Source organism: Diadema antillarum, unplaced genomic scaffold, assembly GCF_040938485.1.
Source record: "Diadema antillarum isolate AM-2024a unplaced genomic scaffold, OU_Dant_1.0 seq00000135_RagTag, whole genome shotgun sequence".
Classification (NCBI taxonomy): Eukaryota; Metazoa; Echinodermata; class Echinoidea; order Diadematoida; family Diadematidae; genus Diadema; species Diadema antillarum.
Genome location: NW_027271212.1, coordinates 953,611 through 980,356, shown reverse-complemented (window position 1 = coordinate 980,356; position 26,746 = coordinate 953,611). Strand labels below are relative to the sequence as shown.

The window sequence follows — 26,746 nt, the reverse complement described above, 5'->3', positions numbered from 1 at the left end:
AACGAGTACTTTCAGTTCATGCTGTGCTCATGCCAGTTTTCCCGCGTTTGACTTCAGCGGACTAATTATGTCGTTATTCCGAAGATTCGTTATTCCGAAGATTGGTTAATCCGAAAATGTGATAAGGTTTGTTATTCCGAACATTCATTGATCCGAGAATGAAATAAGGTTCCTTATTCCGAAGGTTCGTTAATCCGAAAATGACACAGAGCTCGTTATTCCGAAGGTTCGTTGCGGACCTATATGTCATTTCGGATCAACGAACCTTCGGAACAACGAACCCTATTTCATTTTCGGATTGACGAACCCTCGGAATAACGAACCCTATTTCATTTTCGGATAAACGAGCCTTCGTAATAGCGAACCCTATTTCATTTGCGGATTAACGAACCTTCGGAATAACGAACCTTCGGAATAACGTCACAAATGCTCGGATTAATGAACCCTTTTTCATTTTCGGATTAACGAACCTCTAGGTATAGGGAATTTGTGTCTTTCGGATTAACGAATCTTCGGAATAACGAACCTTCGGAATAACGAACAGCACCAATTATGATTAGGCTGATGGAGGTTTCATCTTTCGGGGACTACTTGTCAGACCTCCCCCAGTGGTACCTCCTTGGTCCAACGCACACTTGACCTCAGAATCCTCTTGTGACCAGTAGTGGATGAGATCCATGGCTCTGTCCAGACCGGAAGTCATTGCACCGTGCACAGTAGACTTGAAACCCTCGTGGTATGCTTCTCCGGCAAAGAGAATTGTCGGCACCTGCAGACAGGAGACATTTATACACTATGTCATGCACACTGCAAAAAGATTGGTGTTGGAGTTAACACTATGGATGTTAAATCTTACACCGATTAAGTGTCAATAGGGGAACATACCGACAAGTGTAGAAAGTATGTTGGGATGGTGTTGAAAAGTGTTTCATCTGGCACTTCGTGCTGTTAATTTCACACTGTAGCTGGCGATATTTTTGTCATTTCGCTGGTCGGCTGCTAGTGTAAATTCAACAATGACACTATACGCATGGTGTTGATTTGACATTACTGGTGTTAAAGTCAATGGTATAACATCCGCCCAGTATCCATAGGAGACCACACCAACTGGTGTCACTGAGGTGTCAGTGTGTTCACAACTTTTTCCCCCAATAAACAACTATCAGACTTTATTGGAAAGTTCTTGTTCATCTTGTTGAAGTTCAAAATTAACAAGAACAACAACTAATTACCTATCAAAAAAAAAGGAGAGAGAGAGAGAAAAAAAGTTTTATATTTTGAAGTGACACCTGGGGGTGTTTCATCAACGCTTGTCAGCGCCGACAACTGTCGGCGCTGACCAATTTCAGCCAAATCCTTGGTTTTGATTGGCTGAGATGCTCTGGTCACTGACTGTTACTATGGTGATTCAAGATGTCAGCGCCGACAAACGTTGATGAAACACCCCTTGGAGGTGGTAATTTAACGCCGAAAATGGTCACCGGGCTCGGTGTTTCATATTAACACCAGACTTTTTACAGTGCATACATTATTTCATTAACCTGTAACACAAAAGGCTTCTAAGGATTACGTTGATAGGATGACCAGAGGGAAGTATGGATCAGTCTGTTTAAGAAGAATCAAACATAAGGAGGCTACATCATTTTAGTTGATTCTTAGGTTATTTACCATGTTCATGCATAATTGCAGCTCTTCCTTATTTAGCTTCTGTGTTTCGTGAAAATTGAGTATGGTATTTTGAAGATTTGATATTTCTTGTTTTGTCGAGAGATGAGAATTGTTTTGTTGTGAAAAAAAAAAGAAGAAATAAATACTACATGTATTACCTTCAAATCCAATTTAGATAGTTTTTGAATGTATATTCTCTCGATACGTTATCATTTTGTATTCGGAACTTCATTTAGACAGCCCTTTACAAAGAAAAGAAAAGTAATTCGAAAAAGAAAATTTAATGCTGAAAGAGATTATGATTCCGTGAGAGCAGATGAATCCCCACAATCACCTAGCTTCCTACCTTATGTCCGCCTCCCGTTTTGCCGCAGAACACTGGTGAGTTCATGATCTCATACTCCGACCCCGTGGCTGTCATTGGTAGAAATGCACTGTACGACCCGCGTTGGTATCTGTTGCCATGCCAACGGGAACAGATGGCCGATTTGGGCTCGGGGATGTTCGGGTCATCCAGGAATTGCCTCAAGAGGGCAGCACAGCTCTTTTGAAAAAGAAAAAAAAAACAATGTATAATATATCAAGAGACCTTCGGTTGACTTTTAGACAATACATTTGAACAAGTACAAATTGGTTATACTGGATACAGACTTCCTGAATTTATAATGATTGGGATGAGGAATAAACGATTTTTCAAAATTCATAACAAATCACAGTGAACAAGTAAGGATGATGACATGGCAGCTTCACCTTACGAATGCATGAGTGATAGGGGCTTATGGAAGCTGAATAAAACAAGAAAGCATGCATAAATTCCAAACAGGTGAACTTGTTAAGCAAGCGGTATTGTAATGGAATTACATTACTACATTTCTGAAATTATGTGAGCCTCCATATGCCATCATCCTTGTTCAGTGAAATTTGTTTTTGGATATTTCAAAGTATTGGTTTCTCTGCTCAAGGACCACAATAAATTCCTCAAATCTATTATACATGCAGCTGTCGATTTGTGTACTACATGATGTGAAATTATGAAAATTGTCTGAACTTCCCCTTTAATCGCATTCATCCAGCAAGATGGGCCTCGACGATTGCTTATTGTTATGAAAGAGAATTCTTCCAATAACAAAAACACCCTGGATCCAGACGGTGATCCGGGTCCCCTCCAAACTAACGTAATCACATATTACTAAGCTGATTTCTGATTTTCCTTGAAAATTCTCAAAATCCGTTCTGAATTTATTTCCGCACAAAGACAAATATACAACAGAGTAAACAGACATAAACAAATAAACAAACAATGTACGAACGTCGCAAAATGTACCCTCCTGTATCATTCTTTACAACTCCACAGCTGAGTGAAATGGATTCGAGTGGGATTGTTTTGAAATTGTTATCGGAAGCAAGAGGATAATACAGTTTAAAATTTTAAGATATCGTGATTGCATTTATTCGAATGTTCATTTATTTCCGTTTACCATTTATTATTGATTGAAGAAAAACTACAGTTTATAGTCATTTTGGAAATCATTTTGTGTCAAATGCACTCAAATCTGTTATGATTAGCCGCCTGTATTTCAAAACTCTTGAACAATATTGATATCACTTGTCTAAGGTTTGACTAAGTTTGTCTTATGAGAGTGATATGATTCAGTGGTTTAATTTCACATTTCGGCAGAAATTAGCTGTTTTCTGGAAGATTAAAGACCAACCTGTTTCAATTCCCCCTCCGTTAGCGTCTCGGCGTATTCGGCTCCCCGGCCGCAGACCCAACCCATTAACACGTCCTCGTTCCGTGTATCGGCCACGAATTCGGAGAGCATGCGATAAAACTTGTTCTTTTCCATCTCGTCATCCAGCTCCTCCCCCTCTGAGACTGGCTTCCAAAGAAGGTCGATCAAAAAGTCTTTGCTGCTCCAGAAGGGTTTGCTGAACCTGCAAACATATCAATAGGGAACTTTAGATTTGTGACGCGGACCTTTTTCAGACGACAACTGCGTTGGCCGTTCTCCTCTCTCCCTGCGTTGCGTTGCAAAGTAGCTTTAGATTACGCGAGAACGCAACCTACAATAAGTAGAGTTGCGCTCACATTATGATCAGTTTATCAAACTCTGCGTCGTGAATTGAGCGGACGTAAAAATAGCCCAGAACGAGTAGTGAAAACTCAGACAACGTGAGATATAAATAGATCGATTTTACGCATGCGCATTTTTTTCCCTCTGAACGTCAACGTGGCGAAATCTAAAGTTCCCTAATAGTATATCGCGGACAACAATACATAGTTTTCATCATTTTGTTTCCCTCCGTACAAATGAAATTTGTAAGATCGCAACCGCTGATTTACATTTTAACAAACATGTCGGAAAAAAGGAACCAGCGGGAATCGAGACTGTAATCTACTGCTCTCCGGGCAGCGACGCTACTACCAGGCTATCCCTGGTTGCCGGCAGTGAAACGATGAACTTGGAACAAATACCCATGTTTGTTACAATATAGATCAGCAGTTTTAATCATACAAATTTGATTTCATTTGTACAGAGGGCAGAGAAATTGAAGGAAACTCATACCTCATATCTTCGCCCCTCTGCTTAACAATCTCTTGCTTTCATTTAACAATATACATTATTATGATTTCACAGCCACGTGGACACATTTTTGAGTACATTTACAGGAAATTACATACCTAATGTATACGACATCACAGTAACCTAGCAACAATAAGCACAATAATCTGCAAGCGGGCAGTTATATTCCATGCAAACGGTGGCCTGTTTTAAACCACTCGAACAATAACAACTACGGCAGTGACATCTATGAGAACAAGAATCTCGATATTTCTCCTTAATTTTCTCTGGACTCTCCTTCGCGATTCCCAGTTTTATTTGTCTTGTCATGATATTTACGTTCTCTCCTTTTCTTTTCGTTTCCAGTACATGGTTATGACACATCTATGACCTTAACGAACAGCATACAGGTAATAAGATATAAGAAGATCATGATAATAACATAATGGTGTGCTTTTCTTGTCGGTTTTTGCAGAAAGCCAATTGTTTTCTGGTTTTGTTCTTTTTAGATCTATTGCGATTTACTTATGGGGGAGCAACTGGTCTTTCATCATGGTATGGAAAATTATGTTGAAGTTTGTATAGTATCTCCTTGTCGAAATCGCTATGAATTTTTCGTGATAATGAAAGAGCGAATGCTGTTGCATTAAAGCGAGGGACTGCACTCGTCATTGATATACAAAGATTTCGTGGTAACTTTTTTTTGTTTGTTTGTTTCGTTATCAATGGTTTGTTCTTCCAAAGTCACAAGTTATTACCTTAAGAAAATCTTGTTTACAGTAACGTGGTTGAAAGCGCGGAGAGCCGCCTCTTTAGACCTGGGCAAAGGTGGCTCGAAGAAGGTATGTATATTTTGTTGCAGAAAGCCAATAGATGACGTCACTATGACGTGATCGCATAGGAAGGATTCTCCAGCCTCCGTCTTCACTAGGACGCTCTCTTCGCCGGCACATTCTCCATAGCATATTTGGGCGACAGGCGTTTCATAGTGTATACTACCTGTTGGGATGTCAGCGAGGAGTCTGTCCAAGATTCCCTGGTAGCCTTCATCCCCGAGGTTGGTTAAATAGCGACCGCCTAGCACTTGGTAGTTCCTGTAGCTTCTGAGATGTACCATTTGGAGGTCTTCGCAACCAATATCGACACATTCCAACCGACACCAGTTCTCGTACAACAACCAGTATTGACGTAGCTCGTCATCACTGGTCACTCCTTGCTGCTTCAGCTCTTCTGCATATCCTGTCCGCATGAACTCGCCAAAGTTCTGGCTGTAGTCCAGCTCGTTTCGGTCCGCCCTGACTATCAGCTCTTGGACCTCGCCAAAGATCTTTCGAGAGTTCGAGGCCAACCGAACATCTATTCGATTTCCATGTTCATCGACGAAGAAGGTGCAATCTTCGTCGTCAGGTAAATGGTACCAGGCAACACACTCGTCGTATGCGCTCAGATCGTTGCATGAACTCTGTTACAATAGAGGAATTGAAGTGCATTGAACCGTTAAGAATTCATTCACTACCTCAAAATATGAAACACTCATAGATATAACAAAACATACAATTTGTTACTTGGGACAATTCGTATATGATATACAAAATATCGTCATCATAACAAACAGTTCGTGAAATAATGCGAAACTTATACTATAGCACAATAGATTGCTTATCATGGCTGAAACCTTCCTTCACGAACATGATTTATGGGTAGAGCATGCTTGCATCGCAAACAGGATTATGTAGAAGATCTAAGGGGGTGTTGCAAGAAAGTTGCAATTAATCGCAACTCGACTTTCTTGCAACACTCCTAAGTTATATACAGCGTGTCCCAGAAAAAAACGAAACCGGGTTTCCATGCAACTTGTTACTATCGAAATCATACATTTTCTTTATGAGATATACATCAATGGAAAGATAAACTTTTCTTCTTTCATTGATATACAACTTAATGTTCATCGTTCATGCATGACTGAGCTAGAACAATGAACAGTGGTGCTACTAAATTTTCATTTGCACGCGGAAATGGCGACTTTAAGTGAGTTTTGCAGACTTTTAACGTTACGTTTCCAAAAAACAAAGTTCATAACGCAAATATTCATTTTTCCCCTTTCATATGAGACTTTACGCGTCAAATAACGCATTCTTGAAAAAAATTTACATGAGAACATGCTTCATTTCTACCGATTCTACGGATAGTCGAAAAACTAGCATTTAGCTCTCCCGACTTAGCATTAGACAATGGGGTCATCTGCACCGTTGACTTCACACGAAACAACCGCAGTGCTACAGTGAATGTTGTTCGGAGGAGCATGGGGGGGGGGGGTATTTACGGAGAATGCTGTATGAGACGGAAAGCCCTTTGTTGTCATTTATTTAGAATATACTATGTAGAAGACTAATGTGAGTATTCTCAGGCTGCACGCAGTCGAATGGCTACGGGAAATCAACATTACAACAACGATACACATTTTGATGAATGTGTACCTCAAACTTATTTCACTGTTTTCATTCCTCTCTACATTTCCCTCACGCGTAGTTAGTCCTTCATCAATGACAGGGTTTTGAAGGTTTTTGAAGGGGGAGGTGAAGCAGAAAGAGAGAGTACATCACTTTTTTCATCACTGAACTTGCGCTTCTAACATTTCAAAGGAGCAAGTGCAGGGTAGAAAGTCGTCTTTTTCTGGGGGGGGGGGGGGAGGTGGGCTCGGAAGGTTTTTTTTTTTTCAGTTCGTTACTCCCATCCCACCTTCCAAAACATTCCGCTGATGAACACCCTTTGCTCTGTAGTATGACCCCGTTTACAATGTGGGGCTTGGCCGAGCCGCGGCCGAGCCACGGCCGAGCCCCGCAATTTTCAAATAGGGGCCTAATTTCAAATAATTCAAACCTTTCAATATTTTGTCGTAGTGGCGCTCTGCTTGTAAATAAACGCAATTTGGTATAGTCTGGTTTGCAGACCCTTTGCCAACTGGATTCCGTGGCGACGAAGTCGCCGTTCGGGCAAAAGCCTTTGCCGAAGGAAAAATCCTTTGCAGGACAAAACCACCTTAAACTATACTAGCTTTCGACGTTGAGGGGGTTAATATCCTGAATAGCGAAATAGTACGGGCAGAGGGTTTGGAAGCCAGACTAAAATTGGCCGCGCATTTGGCCCAGTTTGGGTTTACACTGAGAAAAGGCCGGGCTCGGCCGCGGCTCGGCCGCGGCCGAGACCACCTCCAGAGCGAGACCAAATGCGAGGCCAATTTTGGCCCCGCATTTGGCCTTTTGTGCGTTTACACTGAAGCGGGCTGGGCCGTCATGAGTCACACAGCCCGAGTCGTACAGCCCATGAGTTACGCAGCCCACGAGTCCTACATCCCGTGACCTAAACACTAGATGAACAAGGTCAATGAGCTCGACATCAAAAATAGGCCCACAAGCTGTGCGGTCCGCGAGCTTGACACTCGAGGAAAAGAAGGCCCACGAGATTAATATATGTATTACATCAGAAAGCTTAATCTATTCAGTGAAGGTCTTGTGGACCTCCCCCTCCCCCCCCCCCCCCCCCCCCATGTGTCGGAGGCCTGGTTTGCCTAAAGTGTCAAGCTCATGGGCAATGATTCCTAGTTTCGAGCTGGCGGGCCTGTGTTGGTCAGTGTCAAGCTCGTGGGCTGTATGGTTCCGGTGAATGACTCATGGTCCTGGAGCATACAGTGACGTCATGGACCATCTGGAAAGCGACATACTGTGAGGCATAACATGCATTCCACATGAAGCAACCCTGTGTCTTGCAACTTGCTATTGTCATCCAATTAAGTTTGGGTCATTACGTCAGGCAATTTTGGGCATTTTTTCAATGACCTGTTTAGGAATCTCAATTCCAAATAGGAGTGGAACTACTATTTACTCTAATTGTCTTCTTTATGCTCGATACTCCCTAACACTTGGGCCTGGCCAAGAGTTGTGCCCCCATGCCCAAATATTGGTTGTTTCCAATATGTGAATCAGGGTACGCTGGCAGCAGGTAATATCACCTGCATGATCTGGTTAAGACTCTCTGCCAGCAAGTGATGATTCAGTGTAACCTGCTGAAATTGGTCTAGATCTATACCCTCAATCTCTTTCAAGACAGGGCAGCATCTGCGTCTTCAGTGAAGCACGCGTTCGGCACACAGATCTCCTCCACGACTAAACTGGATAGACATCCTGAGGTCAGACCAGCGTTCTTATAGGTGCACAGCCACTGTATGCGATCATCGGAGTCTTCCAATGGCAATATCTAAACAGTTTGGGTGAAGGCAAGCTTGTCTCTATGATGAGTGCATTGCACATAGAGTACAGGATGCACGAGATGATAACAAAGCTTCTTTTTGACTCGCGGGATAGGCTACAAGCCTTTCTCAGGCAGAGGTTCTGAATTATCGGGTCGTGCTCAGTCTGCACACAGTGAGCTGAACACCATATCAAGTATACGTGTGTAATGATTGTGTGTAATGATATGGGAAAATGCATGGAAAAATCAAAATACATGTTTATGTATTTTACGTGGAATCAGTTCCTGTCTGTTGTCTTGGAAGAAATGCATCAATCTTGCAATGTTGTTGTTTATCATTTTCCCTCTCCACGCGTATATATGGAACGTGTTGATCAAAGTTAGTTGTGATGTCGGAAAATGCGAGGCTGTACCGCAGGTGACCTATTGAAGGTGGCCTTCAATTTGTTTTTTTCACAGTATATTGGCATGTTTAACAGACTGTAACTCACCAAGATGCCTCTTGAAATGTTTTGAAAAACTTCTGCTTGATTTTACATGAGCGGATGATTATCAGTTGTCTTTCTGCTTTTTCATCTTGTGTGAAACAAAGTATTGTTTCTCTTCAAAAGTATCTGCACTTTATACTGTTCGTGCTCTATCGGCCCTATAGGACATTCATACCCACCCTCAGCCTAGACATCCGTAGGCGTTGTGGTGTCGAGCGGGATCTGAACATCTCTCATGAAGTGAGCTGAGTACTTCTCTTTTCTTTTCTTTTCCCCACTAACAATGTGAAACAAAGATATCCGTAGGCGTTGTGGTATGTAGACGTGGTAGAGAGAGACTTCTCTTCTCTTTTCTTTTCTTTTCCCCACTAACAAACAAGTTTAGCAGGAAACAGAAAGCATTCGCACATACTGTTTACATTTCCCATCACATGCTTTTAACATCGGAATTTTCATGTACACATTTTGAGTGGAAAATTACCAAGAACTTTTCAACACAATACATGCTCAAAAGAAGACATTTTGTTCATATATAATTTACTCGACAGAGTGATTTATAGGGGCCTACTTATCACTGCCCACGTACTCGAACAGTTTTCGCTAAAGATACAAGTATGTTCACAAGACTGCAAACAGTACATATCTCTTGAAATGTTTTCAAACGTAAATTAAAGTCATTCTTTTTAAATGATTACTCTCGGTCGACGAATGAGGTCCTCGTCTGCATGTCATTGTCGATCTCGTCAGTGTGACTGGGCCGTCCGTTGAGCGGTCTGCCGTCACGCTGTCAGTAGGCCTATTCTCTTCGTCACTATCACTCTCCGCTTTGTATCAGTCTGACAGGGCGCTTCAACATCTCCGATGACACCAGTTGACTATTTGGAGTTTGTAATTGCACTCCAAATTGGCGTAAACCAAAGTTTTGTGTTATCGTGACTCATAGTTTTTCCTAATGTCCTGCTGCTCGCCGGTTCAGTCATGACAGTCAGATCCTCATCACATTCGCAGCTTAGGTCGATGGTGCATTCAGCGTCGATAAAGATTAGTTGGTTGACTTGGAGGGGGGGGGGGGGGCATGATGTACCAAGAAAGGGGAACTCCTGACTTTATCTCTGTGGTCTCCAACTATTCTCAAAGTTCCTCAAAATTCCCAAATACTCTGCAGCCTTTGCTTCACTACATAGTGTGAAGCCGCTCCCACTGTGCTTGCCACTCTAACTGATTTCTCGGCTGAGACATGTTTTTTTTATAACTAATTTACTAACAAACTTCCTTTCCCTAAAGCATTTCATTGGCTCAATCTTACATTGGGGTGTGGCGTTCACTAGAAATTAATTCCTTAATGGTCAATGTTCAATTTGCTCCCCCTATTCGTTTCTGTGAAAAATCAATTTTCTACGATTCATCTCAATTTCTGATTAACTCGCCCACTGTCTTTTAGTTTTTTCATTCACTTGTTCTCTGTAAACACCGGAAAAGACTTTATTGTTTCTTGGATATCAAAATGATAAACCAAATGAATATTAGTGTCCTTATGGCAACCAACGTCATCGTTGTTCTGCGTCATTATCCCTGAATTTGTCTTTGGAGTTCCTGTTTGACCCACTCCACTAAACAATAAATGCTAAAACAGAGGAATAAATTCTGGCAGGAGGGCCACCTTCCAGCTTAGAGGGTCATTTATGTTTGGGGATCAGAGGGCAAAAACACGTCATCACGTCATTCCCCGTAACTTGGCGCGGGGCTTTGGGGATGGAGAGTGCTGACCACTAGCGGGGAAAGTAGCCAACATCAAACTCATAAATTCCTATGACCATAGACTTTTCTTGGAAGAGGTGGTTTTGATCCAAAAAAAAAGAAAAAGGAAATAGCTGGAAGGAAGATAAACGGTTTCATAAATTCCAAGAAGGGGAAAAGACTGAGTATACCACCTCACAGAGTGTCTAGGAAAACGACTGCAGTGTTCTGTTTTCTTTTACTCTCTATCCTATTCTATTCTATTCTATTCTATTCTATTCTATTCTATTCTATTCTATTCTATTCTATTCTATTCTATTCTTTATTTTAAACATGTGCTAGTAGCTATCTGGGCTACAATTGTGTTTGTTTTGTACATCCTATAAAGGTCACCAGAGGTCAAAGGTAGAGCCCTATCTGTGCTCTTTGGAATGTGAAGACAATTTCTTGTTAAACAGGTATGCTTGTTTTGTACATCTTAACCATGTTTCTCATTAACTAATGGCACTACAGATCAATATTATGATATTTTGAGGTCATAGACCTCTAAAAGGTCATAGACCTCTAAAAGGTCATTGACCTCTAAAAGGTCACCAGAGGTCAGAGTTAGAAACCTGTCTTTGCTCTTTGGAATTCAATTCAATTTCAATTCAGAGTTTATTTCATATTTCGACAAAACATATAAGTTACACTTCTTTTGACAACAGAGAATAAGGTAAACAGAATATTGTATCGAAAAGAATGTAAAACAATTGAGTAATTATACACTGTAGTAAAAAAAAAACAGAAGTGATCAAAATAAAGTACATGACACTGTATAACTTTGCTTAATGCGAAAAATGGAGAGACTCACTAAAAAGACAGAGCTTGTAGAATGTGGGCCCCTCTGGAATAATAACATCAATGGAAAGATTAATTGAAGCATCATAAATACAAAAGGAGAGAAAAAAAAGAGGAAGAAGTCTGGGAGCCCACTGAGGATTAGATTCACAGATAAATACACTTACTATCATAGACGTGAACAACATAGGACAAGACTAGACAACAAAACAACTGCTGGAGAAAAGGCTGTACGGGACAAAACGGGATGGACAAGACTAACAGACACGAACAAACATGAAACAAGACTAGACAACAAAACAACTACTGAAGAAAAGGCTGTACGGGACAAAACGGAATGGAAACGATTAACAAATAGAAGACAAAATAGCAAACGAAAATGCACAACAGAGACAGCGATCTTCGACAGAAGCGTGTCAAGAGAAACAGATGATGGTTGTGGAGGGGAAAAAAGTGATATTCTAGCGTCTGAAAGGAGAAAAGCAAGGAAATGAAGGGACGTGAGAACAGGAATAAGACAGACATTCATGTCTTTGACTCTTTTGGCGAAAGCGTAGATGGCAGCAGACATCCAAGAAATTACAATTTATTCTTCAAAGAGGAAAAAGTGAGTAAGTCTGTATGTGAGAAAGAAGGCCAAATGGCTAGTTGTGTCCTGCATAGTCATACGACTGCAATAGAAAGGACTTCAGTCTCCTCTTGAAAGAATGTATGGATGGGGCGTTTTTTATATCATGATTCAGAGAATTCCAGTAATTTGGGCCGATTAAGTGTATTTTCAGCAAGGATCGTGCGTAAGAGGGGTAAATGAAATTCATTGTAACGATTAGTGGGATATTCATGAAATGATTTGTTTTTTAGGAACATGGAATCAAAAATAGATGGAAGCAAATTGTTACAATACTTATACATAAATTGGCCTAAATTATACAAAATAAATCTTTAATATTTAAGAGCTTATTAGAGGCAAACAACGTGTTTGTATGAGAACGTACAGGGGAATGGCAGATAATGCGGAGGGCTTTCTTTTGCAAGAGGGACACTCTTTCAAGTAAATTCTGATGCGTGTTGCCCCAAACTAAGACTCCATCATTCAAATGAGGCAATATTAACGACGAATATAACATAAGTAATGTTTTTTTGTGGAATATGAAATTTCAATCTATTAATAACACCTGCATTACGCGATATTATATTACAAATATTATCAACATGTGATTTCCAGGAAAGTTTATCATCTACAATGACCCCCAAGAATTTAATATTTGATACTCTTTGTAGATGAGAATCATCTAAAACTATATTTGTATTTAAACTATCAACAGTATTGCTGAAAATCATATATTTCGTTTTTTGAGCATTAAGTGATAAGTTATTAGCTCTGACCCAATTTGTCACTTTATTCAATTCAATGTTAATTTTGTGAACAAGAAAATCAATATCATTATGGGCAAAAAATACGTTTGTATCATCTGCAAAATGAATAAAAGAGAGATCACCAGATACACGACAAAAATCATTGATATAAATAATGAAAAATAACGGCCCTAAAAGACTTCCCTGTGGGACGCCACATTAACTTCTCTGATAACTGAATCATTGTTTTAATTGTAACAAATTGTTTTCTATCGAACAAATAACTCTTGAACCACTCCAAGGCCTTCCCACGTACTCCATAAGGCGATTTTATAAAGTAAAATGTCATGATTGATGGTGTCGAAGGCCTTGGAGAAGTCCAAGAAAATACTAACTAAATGAGAATGATTATCAATGGCATGAACTACTCTATCAACGAAATATAAAAGAGCATGCGAAGTACTATGTTTCTCACGAAAACCAAACTGAGAGTTCGTAAAAACTTCATGTACCTTCAAAAAATTGCTCATTCTCTTATAAATAAGTTTTTCTGAAACCTTAGACAATGAAGACAATAATGAAATCTGGCGATAATTACTGACTTCAAGTTTATCATCTTTCTTAAATATTGGTATTACTTTAGCCAATTTCATTTCATCCGGAAACACACCGTTGAGGATTGACAAATTAAATATATGAACAAGTGGGTCAGCAATCGAGGAAATAACACCCTTTGTGAAGTATGAAATTATCTATCTCATCATAACCAGAACTTCGTTTGTTCTCAAAACAGGAAACTATATCAATAATTTCAAATCTATTAGTTGGTGTGAAAAATATGGAATCAGAGTTGCGTTGACCTAAAAATTCAGTAAAATGAGTTTCTGTTGCAGGAATAGTTTGAGCATAATTTTTACCTATTTTTGAAAAATAGGAATTAAAGATATTTGCAATATGAAGAGAATCATTAATCAATTCATCATTCACTTTAATTTTGTCAATGTCAGAGTGTTTACTCGGAACATTCATGGCCTGTTTCAGAATTTTCCAAGTATTTTTCATATCAAACCTATATCTCGAGAATTGCTTGAAATAATATCTTTTCTTTTCAGAGCGTAAAATCATTGTCAAAGTAATCTTGTATGATGTATATCTATTTTTCGATCGCTCAGTTTTTTCCAACTTATACTTATAATACAAACGATTTTTCCTATTAATTGAACGAAGGGTTGATTTGGAGATGCAAGGTAACCTGGGTGTTTTTTTTTTATAGTCTGTTCTATTTTTTTTTTTTTTTGGAATTACATCATCTAAATAGTGGTTAAATATTTCCATGAAATTATGAAAAGATATATTGATATCATCGCTGCCAAACGCTCCTGACCAGTCAGAATTCTCGAGAGCCACATCAAAACTAGCTAACTTTTTGGGTGAAACCCTACGACTAAACAAAGAAAATGACAGAGGTTTGATATTAGATGATGTTTTAAGAGTAAAACAAGTCATTATTGGAAAATGGTCAGTCATATCTGAAAGAATTATGAAAGAATCGGGGAGGGGTATTATTACACACACACAAAAAGTTGTCAATGAGGGTGGCAGAACGATCTGTAATACGTGTGGCTTTGGAGATAAGCGGGGGAAAGGATGAGGATAGAAGTGTGTGAATAAAATCACTAGAGATATTATCATGCTCAGACTTCAGCAAATCAATATTAAAATCGCCGAGCAAAAAGCAATCCTTATTTCGGAAAACATATGAATTTGCCAAATCTGAGTAATACGTTAAAAATCATTGGCGTTTGAATTAGGAGGTCTGTATATAATGCCTACCATAAGATTTCTGCATCCTGGGATGAGAATTTCTATGAACAAAGATTCAACAGCATTGTCCATTCTAGAAATACCTTCGTGGACAATAGTTTCAAAGCAACATAATATATACAATGCAACACCCCCACCATTCTTATCAGGCCTATTATTAACAAATAAATCGTAATCATCGATTGCAAAGGAATTTCCTGCATTGGAAGTTAACCATGTCTCACTTAATCCGATAACCGATAGCGACTGACTTTTATCAGATTCTAATAAAAACTTTAAATCATCAAAATGTTTATTCAAACTCCTTAAATTTAAGTGTAATAAAGAAAATGTATCCTCAGAGAAGTTGTGAATCATATCTTTGTATTGATTCACTGTGATATAATTGCACAACATATTTTGAGTGAGATCATTACTAAAATCATGAGGCAATTCACTAGCTGCTGTATTCAGGCTTTCGGTAACAAAATCATCATAAGGGGTGGGTCGTGTGTTGGTTAGCCCGCTAACAGGGTCAGAGTCTAAACTGGTGTTCCTAAACAATTCAAAAAAGTCATCATTCGATACGGAATTAAAAGGAGCATTAAGAAAATTAGCCATAATTTAAAATACGAGACGAGAATACAAAAGTCTGCGATATCAGCAAAACTAGGATATCGTACACTGCAAAAAGTCCGGTGTTAAATAGTGAACACCGAGCTGGTGTTAAATTTTCGGTGCTCATTTATGGTGTTAAATTAACACCTCCTGGTGTCATTTCCAAATTTTAAACTGTTTTTTGAAGAGTTTCTTAGTAACTGCACTTCTTGTTGATTTTTAATTTAAACAAGACGATCAAGAATTTTACATTAAAATACTAGATTTTTGAAAAAAATGTGAAAATAGATTTACACCAAAGTAACACCAGCTGGTGTGGTCTCTTATTGAAGCTGGACGGGTGTTAAACCATTGATATTAACACCAACAAATATCAAATCAACACCATGTGGTGTCATTTTTTAATTAACACCAGTACAGTGTCAAAATAACAACAGGTACAGTGTCAAATTAACACCACGAAGTGTCAGGTGAACACTTTTCAACACCATCAAAGTGCATTTTCAACACCTGTTGGTGTGGTCCTTTATTGAAGTTTGACCGGTGTTAGATTTAACACCCGTGGTGTTAAATCTAACACCGATTTTTTACAGTGTAGATAAGTGGATGGTACAAGAAAATGACCAGTCGCCAGAAAGAGGAAATACACTGGAGTAATCTATAAGTTCAGTTCAGTTCAGTTCAGTTTTTATTTCTGCATTTCAAAATCAATACAAATCAACAAATCAACAAAATACTTACATAGTCATTTACACAGCTAATATTCGTAACGTTTGGATCTTACATACATTTTCTTCTTTTTTTTCAAGAACGAATATCATATATGAAAGGAAGCAATAGGAAATGATAAAAATGAAATACAGGGGACCATCATCATAAGCTAAGCTTGACGAGGATGATGGCCCCAGGTAGAGAGATACATAAAGAAAATCTTGCCACTCACTGAGTGGGGGGTAATTGCGCAATGGGCTCAACGAAGAGATACATAAAGAAAATCTTGCCACTCACTGAGTGGGAAGTAATTGTGCAAAGGGCGTGCGGTGCAGTGCGGTGTGCATTGTGTTGGGATGAATCTTGGTTTGTACGTTGAGTGTTATTTTGTGTATCAGTGTGATGAGGTGAATGTTACTTCAGTTATGGCCGTGAACTCATTGTTTAGGGTGTTTGTTGACCAGGTGGTATGAATATTTATGTGTCAGAAGTATACTGGATTATGAGGGTGTTTTTTAGTTCTCGTTTGAAAATGTTCAACGACGTACGTTGTTTTAAATTAGGGGGTAAAGAATTCCAAATATCTGGTCCATTGTGCTTTAATGATTTTTGAGCTAAAATGATTCTGGGGTTTTCGAGATGGTAATCGGACGACTGACGTGTTGGATATGAATGAACGGTGAAATTTGGAGTGAAGAAGCCATCAAAAATTTTTGGAAGACAATTAAATGTATATTTATACATAAAAACAGCAGTTTGAAAGGTGTGAAGATCCTCAATTTTCAATGTTTTTAGTTGACGAAATAGGGGATTGGATGGGGATAAGTAACGGGAATTGGTAATCAAACGTACAGCACATTTTTGGAGAGTAAAAATTGGATTAATTTTAGTTGAGCCACAGTTTCCCCAAGCGATATTGCAGTATGTGATATGTGGTAAGATCAATGCATTGTATAGAATAGTCAGGGAATTTTTAGAAATGAAGTTTTTCAGTCGATATAAAATTCCTACAGTTCTTGAGACAGACGTGTGGATATTATGAATGTGATCGTTCCAAGTTAAACTCGAGTCAATTGTGATTCCTAAGAATTTAGTAAATCTTACTTCAGTTAAAGATAATCCATCAATATTGATATTATAACTGCTGTTAATGTTCTGTGAAGCAGTAGGTTTGAAACGTATAAAATTTGTTTTAGAGACATTAAGGGATAATTTATTACATATAAACCATCGGGAGACTTTGTCTATTTCCGTGTTCAGAGTATTAAACAGTGTTTCAAGGTTCTCATGGGAGTAAAAAATATTAGTATCATCCGCAAAAAGTATAAATTTAAGAGTTTTTGATGTATTTATTATATCATTAATATATACAAGGAACAGTAGGGGGCCAAGAATTGATCCCTGGGGAACACCACATACAATATTAGAATTCGGAGATTTAGATGACTTAAATAGCACATATTGCTTTCTGTTGGATAAATAATCAATAATCCAAGAAAGTGCTAAACCACGAATACCATATCTTTTTAATTTGTAAATTAATATATCATGATCTATGGTATCAAAAGCCTTTGATAAATCCATGAAAATTCCTATAAAATGTTTTTTATTTGCAAGAGATTCAGTAATCTTATCTAACAATTGAATTATAGCTAAATCGGTGGAATGGCCCTTTCTAAATCCAAACTGATTAGGTATAAGTAGGTCATTTACATGAAGAAAAATGTACAGGCGTTTATGAATAATTTTTTCCAGAATTTTAGAAATACTAGGTAATAACGATATTGGTCTATAATTTGTTAAAAGAGAAGGGTCGTCTTTTCTTTTGAAAATTGGAACTACTTTCGCAATTTTTAATGAGTTTGGGCATATTCCAGAAGACAGTGAAAGATTGAAAATGTAAGATAAAGGTGTGGTTATTTGTTTGATGATTTTCTTCAGTATATAAACACTTATTTCATCATGGCCACTAGATCTACTTGGCTTTAATCTGTTAACAATCTCCAGTATTTCTTCCTCATCTGTTGGGGGTAAAGAAAAGGGATTTGTCGCAGTTTGGTGGAAGAAATTCAGTAAAGTTTGAATGAACATGTTTGTTTTTTATTTTTGAAGCTAATTGGGGGCCAATATTTACGAAGTATGAGTTAAAAGCATCAGATATTTCATCAGGGTTTATGAGTTCTTTGTTGTCATTATAAAAAACGGACGATCTTTCCTTATTATTTTTACCTGTTATTTCATATATAGTTTCCCATAAACCATTTACGTTATCCTTTTGATTATCAAACTTATCAGAATAATACATTTTACGAGAAATACGAATCAAATTACTGAGTATATTTCTATACTTTTTGTAATCTGTAAAATGTTTTGTATTGTGGGTAGTAATCGCCAGTTTATACAATTTATTACGGGTTTTTATTGAATTGATGATTCCCTTTGTAATCCAGGGATGTTTGTTCTTTCTGCGTGTTTTTTTCTTAACTAAAGGAATGTTTTTTTCGATAATAATATAAAAGTTTATCTAGGAAAATATCATAAGCTTTATCGGCGTTATTTTGAAGATACACTTCTTGCCATTCTTCCTTCACTAAATCAAGATTAAGTAATTCAATATTCTCGTCTGATTCTTTTCTGTACATTATCGGCCTGGGTTTTGAAATACTTTTGACGTTTTCAGAATAACGAAGAATAATGAATATCGGTAAATGATCAGATATATCATAATATAAAATACCATTAATGAATTTATTTACAGAAAAGCTATTAGAAAAAATATTATCCAACAAGGTTTTAGATGTTTGGGACATTCTTGTTGGGTTATCAATATGGGAATGGAAAGCATATGAAAAAAATAATAGTTTTTAATTTTACCGCTAAAGTATCTATTTTCGTCATGTCAATATTATAGTCGCCCATAATATAAATTTCCTTATTTTCTTGTGTAATCGTGTTGAGGCATTCATCAAAATTTTCTAAAAACATTTCGGTTTTATGATTTGGTGGCCTGTATATAACACCAATTATCTTATTTTTCATTTTATCATTAATGATTTCCACAAACAGGCTTTCACAACCTTCAATATCAATATCAGTTCTTATTTTTACTCGCAATTCGTTATATATATATAGGGCTACCCCTCCCCCTCTACCTCTCTTACGATCAGAGCGAAATAAGCATAAACGACGTCAAAATCACGATAAGCAGAAGATCGCTACGGAGAAGAAGAACGTGAAACGAGAAAAAGCAGAATAAGGTAAGTGAGAATGTACAGAGGCATTAACAGAGAGTGACATAGAACACACACAACACAATAACAAGAACAAATCAAGTGTCTCAGTGAATGAAGACAGTTTCATTGCAAAACAGATATGCTTGTTTTGCACATCTTAACCATGCTTATCATTAACTAATAACACCACAGAGCAATATTATGGTATATTGAGGTCATTGACCTCTAAAGGTCATCAGAGGTCAAAGGTAGAAACCTGTCAATGCCCTGTGGAATCAGAAGATTTGTAGTACAAATGCAAATTTAATGCAGCGTAACCAAGATCTAAGCCTATCATTCACAAATGCCTCCAAACATCAATATTCTGATATTTAAAGTTCCTTGACCTCTGGAGGTCATCAGAGGTCAAATCAGACTTACCTCCCGATCTTAAAATGAATCTTATGGTATGTACTAACACTGGTGAAAGTTTCATACTTTAGTCAAATTTTGCACAATTCTCATGATTTTGAGGGCTTAACCGCTCTACTACTACTACTAACCGACTTGATGTATGGTTGTATCTACCAATGCCATGCTGTGTGCGGTTTAGCACGATTACTCTCAAAATTTCTACAAATTAAGTCTACACTATTCAATATGCGCAGTGAATTATAAGTGTGCGATTGCATGTTTAGAGAGATGTATATTTTGTTTAGAGCACATGTTTAATAAGTTACATGTATTTGGTATATTATAAGCCCTACATTTATTGTAGTATAGAACTTTACAATTAAAACGTTACGAATATTAGCTGTGTAAATGACTATGTAAGTATTTTGTTGATTTGTTGATTTGTATTGATTTTGAAATGCAGAAATAAAAACTGAACTGAACTGAAAAAAATATTGCTTACGGAGAGCAGGTGATGTTTCTTTGCCAAGTCGAAGATGGGATTATCTGTCGTTCCGTGTATCCAGTTGGCGCCAAGTTCAATCACGTGACTAGCTGATGAATTACATATTATATAATACCAACATAAGTCACCTCATTAAAAAAAAAATCATACACCCAACGAATTGTATAGGACATGAATGACAACCTCTAACGTCACGATACAAAATATCATTATACTGTAGTATACGTTTATTCACGTTTATCTATCCTTTATACATTCTTCTCCCTTCCCTAGGTAAGATTGTTTTGTTGTTATCTATTTACTATATGCCCTAAATTTATCATCGAATGTTTTCATTTTCTCTCAAGTTGTTAGCAAATAAATATCGGTACTATTTTCTCGGTTTGCGTGCCTGGCTTGACGATCGATCTTAACGTTACATAAAGCTAAGATTCTAGAGTTAATAAAGCTAGTAAAACTTTGTTATTTCCATTTCAAATTACGCTTGTTTGCCTATCATGGTATATACTTAGAAAATAAACTTCATTTTTTTTTTAAACATCAAGATATTGAATGGAATCAGATCAATAAGAAATGATGATCTCCGGTACACTCCGACACATGAAATATATAGTAAAGAGGAAGCAAGGCGGTTTTGATGGGTTTGGTTTTCCAATTATACCTAGCAATTAGCATTACACTAAGAAAGAAACTAATTCACAACCTAAAGCAATTAATGAAACTCAAATCAAAGTTAAACATATCAAAGCAAATCATACCATGAGACAGATATTTGAACTTGAGCGAAACTCACCAAAATCCTTGATTGTTAAAATCCTACCACCTGCTCGATCCATGGCCTCAAACACCAGAACCTCACACTGACTCGACCTGCTCAACTTGGCCGCAGCTGTCAGTCCAGCCATACCGGCTCCTACAATGGCGACACGTCGCCCTCTTCTCTCCATCGCTGCGACAGACTCTACATTGTGCGAAAAGGAAAATGTTGAGGAATCTTTATAACTGGCATGAAAACGCCGCTATCAGGAATTCCTTAAAGATCATTGTAAAACGCTTGATGCTGACCAAAAACTTATTAGAGAGGAACAGGCAAGGTTCCGCTGAGGAAGAGGATGCATCGACCATTCTTTTTTTCTGTACTGCGTAATAATTGCACAGTGCACAAAATGGAAAAGACAGATCTATTATTGATTTCGTCGATTTTGACAAGGCATTCGATAGCACCCATACCAGAGAGAGAGAGAGAGAGGGGGGGGGGGGGGGAGAGATAGAGCTTGGCTTGAGGTTGTGGCAGATTTTTATATGATGGAATACCACAGGATATAGTTTTCATCATAAGAGTTTGTAGTCTAATAATGTATTTATCATACAGTGCAGGAAATAGTGGCTATAAAGTTTGAAGTAAAGTCTGGAGTTAGACCTGGGAGTAAGGAGCAGGATCCCTCTCTTCATGATAGCCATTGACTGGGTAACAAAGCAAACTGATGAAAACCACACTCGAGAAGTATCAGATGGTCCATTTTCTGGATATCGGAAGACCTCGATTTCGCTGATGACCTTGTATTCTCATACACATGAGCATCGGAAGTTGAAGATGTTCGCTCTTGCCCTACATGCCATTGAAGGCATATCGGGAATTATAAGATATCACACCCACACCCACACACATACACACACACACACACACACACACACACACACACACACACACACACACACAAGAAAAACACAACAAAACTTATGTCTATTATGACAATGTGTCAAAACCAAGGCGATAATTGTGAGATGACGTCAGCACCCGATCTTCAATGTCTTGAACGTCTTGGTCTTGAACGTCAACTTGAAAATGGAGAAAAATCTCGGCGAAAAGACGACCGTCCTTTCAACGTGACTCGCATAATAAACATTTTCCACTATACACACAAAAAAAAAACATCCAACCGAAAGAACTCAACTCTATACGGATATTTCGTGATACAAAAACCAATTAAGACGTCACAACTATATATGATAATGCGGTTTTAGGTGTTAAATGCATGGTTCAAAATGTAAAGTGTATAATAATGGTTAACATTATTTCTTTATTAAATTACTCCATCGGGTATCTGGCCTTACATGCCTTGAGATGTTCAACAAAGAAACAAACGAGCAAAAAAAAAAAATGAGAAACGATTTTTGACAGTACCTGCAAGGAGCAGAATTACTGCTTTACCGAGATGGCAATAAACACTCCGTCTCAAGTAGATATCAAGTCCTCAAGTCAAGTTGTGCCATGAAAGACTATAGTAAGCATTTATGGACGCTTAAAGTTAACGAACCGTCTATGTAACGTAAGGTAGTGCTTGCTCCCCACTCACATCTCTATGTTGAATATAAAAAGTACGTTAACTTAATCAGCCAAACGACATCGCAGAGCTTGGGGCTGCTGTAATGAGCCAGTTGATATATACCCGCAAATGTCATCAGCAATAATTGATGGTGTGTCGTGTAGGTCTAATTGGAAACTAATCGCGTGTTCGGCACAATATGGCGATACAATATGGGGGCGCTGTGGCATGGTGGATAAGACTCCCGACTCCCAATCGGAGGACCCGAGTTCGAGTCCCGCCCAGTGCTTACGTCCTTGGACAAGATGTTTTTACCCACCATGTCCCTCTCGAACCAGGTGTATAAATGGGTACCTGGCAACGCTGGGGTAATGATAATGGCAGGGCCCTCCGGTAGAGCAGTGGCAACACTGAAGAGGCTACCCTTGATAAATAAGACCTTATTATACAATAATAATATCATACACGCACGTGCACAATCTGGCTGCTTATATACCATTGGATTCGTTCTAAAAGGAGTTTATCTTTTGTTTTAGTGCACTGATCCAATGCTGTTGAAGTGTCGAGCATGGAGCCACAGCTGTAGGTAACGCCATGATTAGCGAATGTACACCTCGCCCTGACCCTTGATTCGCAGGTTGTGAGGTATGCAATGTCCCCATATTGCATTTGACTCGTTTGTCGCAAATTCATGTTGTTGTTGTTGCTGTTAAGCAGATTCCATTTTAGGGTGACTGAGAGATCCATTCATTCAAGCGTATGACACAATGTTCATGGTAATGCCGTTTGCTGACCATTGCTATCTATACTGACTATAGATACCTGGGGCGAACCAAGAGGGGTTGATTCGCCCGTTTTCCATGTGAATGGGTAGGGGACCACTTCACACTTCACCGTGTTGGCACTCTGCTCTTTCACTTGTGTTTGCCATGAATGAATGGAGTGGGATCTCTTATGTGTGTGAGTTGTGGCTGACTCACACATGGGATCTCCATTAAAGACATAATTTATCATTTGCAGAAGAAACAAAAACCCAGCAATATTGCTTTAAAATAGATTTGAAATGTGAGTTGGGAAAAGAAACAACCACTGTAAATATTTGAATTTGGATAATCGATGTTAAGACGTAGTATTATTAAGTCATGGCATTTTGAAATTTCGTTTATCTTTTAGGAAACAGTTCTCGAACAGTCAGTATGAATATGCAAATGCACAAGTGAGTCTGTCATCCCCTCACAACTTGCCACATAGTTTGTAAATGAAATTGTGAAATTTCCAGTTTTTTATTCAAACGCAACTATGCCCGACTCTCAAATCCTGATATCTGACCACTATTCTGAAGTTACTAAACCAGAAATAAGATCATGTTTTACAGTTCAATGACAAAAACCTTGAATTTTTGCCATTTTTTGTACACGATCATCAGTGACATGGTCAGCTCACTCATTTGCATATTAATACAGCGACTACACAAGAACTGTTTTGCAGAAATTAGCAAAACTTCAAAATTTCATAACTTCCTTATTTTTGATCCAATTTCAGTCAAATTTTTACCGTTTAACTCGTAAGATTTTACTTTTTTAATCAGATTAACTCATGTTTTTGACTGGATTTTCCCCTTTAATTGCTCTCAGACATTAGAAGTACTGAGTAGGTAAAAAAGTCTCCAATATTATTGTGATAGTGAAATGTGAACGCGCAGGCTTAGCTGGCATTTGAAGGCACGACTGACATTGCAGGTGCTTTTTATTCCCCACGGGCTCCTTTTTTTTTTCTTTCTTTTCTTCTTCTTCTTCTTCTTCTTCTTCTTCTTCTTCTTCTTCTTCTTCTTCTTCTTCTTTTTTGGAGGCTTCCAGCCATATAAGCCAGTTCGTAATTAGCTCATGTACACAGTGGTAGTACGGATTTGGTACAAATGACCTTTTTTTTTTCTCAGTTGGTTAGGCACTTCACTCGTTTTCAAAGCGGCATAATGCATAAGCTTGCCCGACGTAACAATATGGATTTCATGTTCAAACAAAGAATGAACTTGCGTTTAGACCAGGTGATCAGAAAACTCCGTCTGTTGAAAATTTAGCAGGCTTCCATTTCATTGTTTTGTATTGAATGCAATAACAGCCTAACCCTATTCTTCCTTTTATATTGCGAAATATCATTCTGCTCATGCGCAAAGTGGAATTACGAACTGGTTTATTCACATGCAGACGAGCGTTCATTGATGCAGGTGCACCTTTCACCTGAAACCCCCCTCACCTGCAGGCCAACTCACCTACACTACCCATTCACCCTTGGCTACTTCAGCTGCTCACCCGAAATGATAGGCAAGATATTGTATATTTATACAGACAGAGAGTCATCCTGCAGGCACCGAGAAAATTAGTCGGCATTCATAACGAGGGCCCTACTATACTGCAGGGGATAAAGCATCTCTCCTCAAGTGCAAATCAATTACAGTCTCATGAACGACATCGTTACAAGCAGTCATCTGGTCCACGCAACCCACCAAATGTATTAAATATATTTGGATTTTCTCAAGTTATTGTTGAGAATCTTTGGGGTTATGTTCGCGGCAAAGATCTTTGTTCGTCATTTCAATCAGACTGAAAAAAAAAACCCGATCACATCACTGTACCGCATCATCACGCCGAGTCAACATCATTATTTCACGGGAATCACAGATAAATACGAGCATAGGAGACACTTAATTACCACCATACTCGTCAATCCGGCTACCCGTCAGAACATTTCGCCTGCTACAATGTATGACCAGACCAAGCTCCTTGGCATACGCCTGTGACTGCCGCACGATCACGTCCGCCTCCGTTTCGAGCAGAGAGTGGCACCTCCCTGGTTTAGAGTCAGCTATGCAACTGCTCGTTAGCTCACACCAAAGATGCCACTCTATCATGTTTGCTCATTAGATGATACCCGATCAGGAAGATATACCCACGTGCATCTCATTGCATGACCCCCCCCCCCCCCTTTACCGTCATGAAGTCACCACACGCCCACTATACGTCCAATTGCGTTGTATGGTAATGGTAGTGAAGTGTGGGGTTTCGAAGATATCTCGCAAATTGAAGTTTTTCAAAGATAACATTTGAGGAATATTTTAGGTGTTCATAAATCTGTTGCTAGTTGCATGGTCTACGGGGAAACAGGGAGATATAAGCTTTCGAATACAGTGAATATGAGAATAATTACTTTTTGGTGTAGTTTACTTACTGGAAAACAAACTAAATTGTCTTGTACAATTTACAGGTTAATTAAGTTGACGCATCATGATGTGAAGAATGCTTTTTGTTCTATAGGTAGATAAAAAAAATTAATCTTATGTATCTGGGGTTTTGGAGGATGTTGGGATAAGCAGGAAATTTTGGATGTCACGTGATTGAAACGTACACTCGATCTTCGGCTGAAAGATTGATAGACAAGTCTGGCTGAGTAATGTAAATGATAACGGGCATTGTTTGAATTATAGAATCTTTAAAGAATCTTTAGCCTTTGAGCCATATCGTGTTAAATGTGATCGTGAGAATAGTAGAAACTTCTGTAAATTTCGCTGAGGAAGCCATCGTCTCGCCATTCTTAGTGGGCGTTGTGAAGGATTACCGAGGTGTACCTTGTGTAGTGTTGGTTTGATTGGTGATGAGTTTCATTATATGTTCCATTGCGAGTACTTTTCCGAGGAACGGAAAGTTTATATTCCAAAGAAATACATAATTATACCAAATACTTTAAAAATGAATGCGTTATTCAATACATGTACTAAAAATATGAAGGTGCTGTTTAAACTCGCCAAGTTTGTTGAATTGATATTACAGAAGTTTTAGCTCATAATTCTTGTAAAACGTTTATACCTTTTTAACCTCTATGTATATTCATATTATTTAATGTTTGTTATATCCTTGTTGCTTGTAGTATCTCATCTTTTGCGGGTTTTTTTTTTTCAAAACTGCCATTTTGTGATTGTTTTATGCTAAATGTGTTACATTTCTCATACTCCGGAAGGGATCGAAAGAAATAAAGTTCAGAGTTCAAAGTTGGTCCCTTGTTACACTTCGATTCTAATGTACGCTGTTTTATGTCTTTGAACATTTTGAATCATCTTTTTTTTTTCCTCTTACTCAAACCGATGTAAAGGAAATTCTTTTGAACCCATGCGGTTAGTCTTGGGTTATATAGAAATACTAGTAAGTGGTAATTTGTTTAAAATATTTCATTTGGTCTCCCCACTAATTGTATCTTTATTTTC

At 38.2% G+C, this 26,746-nt stretch overlaps 1 protein-coding gene across 1 annotated transcript; it reads right to left on the bottom strand.

The window, feature by feature from the left end:
- Positions 1 to 556: 556 nt before the first annotated feature.
- LOC139727513 (peroxisomal N(1)-acetyl-spermine/spermidine oxidase-like) lies at positions 557 to 25,399 on the bottom strand. Its single transcript, XM_071638487.1, has 7 exons — positions 25,201 to 25,399; positions 20,958 to 21,125; positions 20,138 to 20,253; positions 4,991 to 5,694; positions 3,381 to 3,603; positions 2,015 to 2,212; positions 557 to 769 (listed from the first exon to the last, which is right to left on the bottom strand). The coding sequence occupies exons 1-7, from the start codon at positions 25,397 to 25,399 to the stop codon at positions 557 to 559; spliced, it is 1,821 nt and encodes a 606-aa protein (XP_071494588.1).
- Positions 25,400 to 26,746: the final 1,347 nt, after the last annotated feature.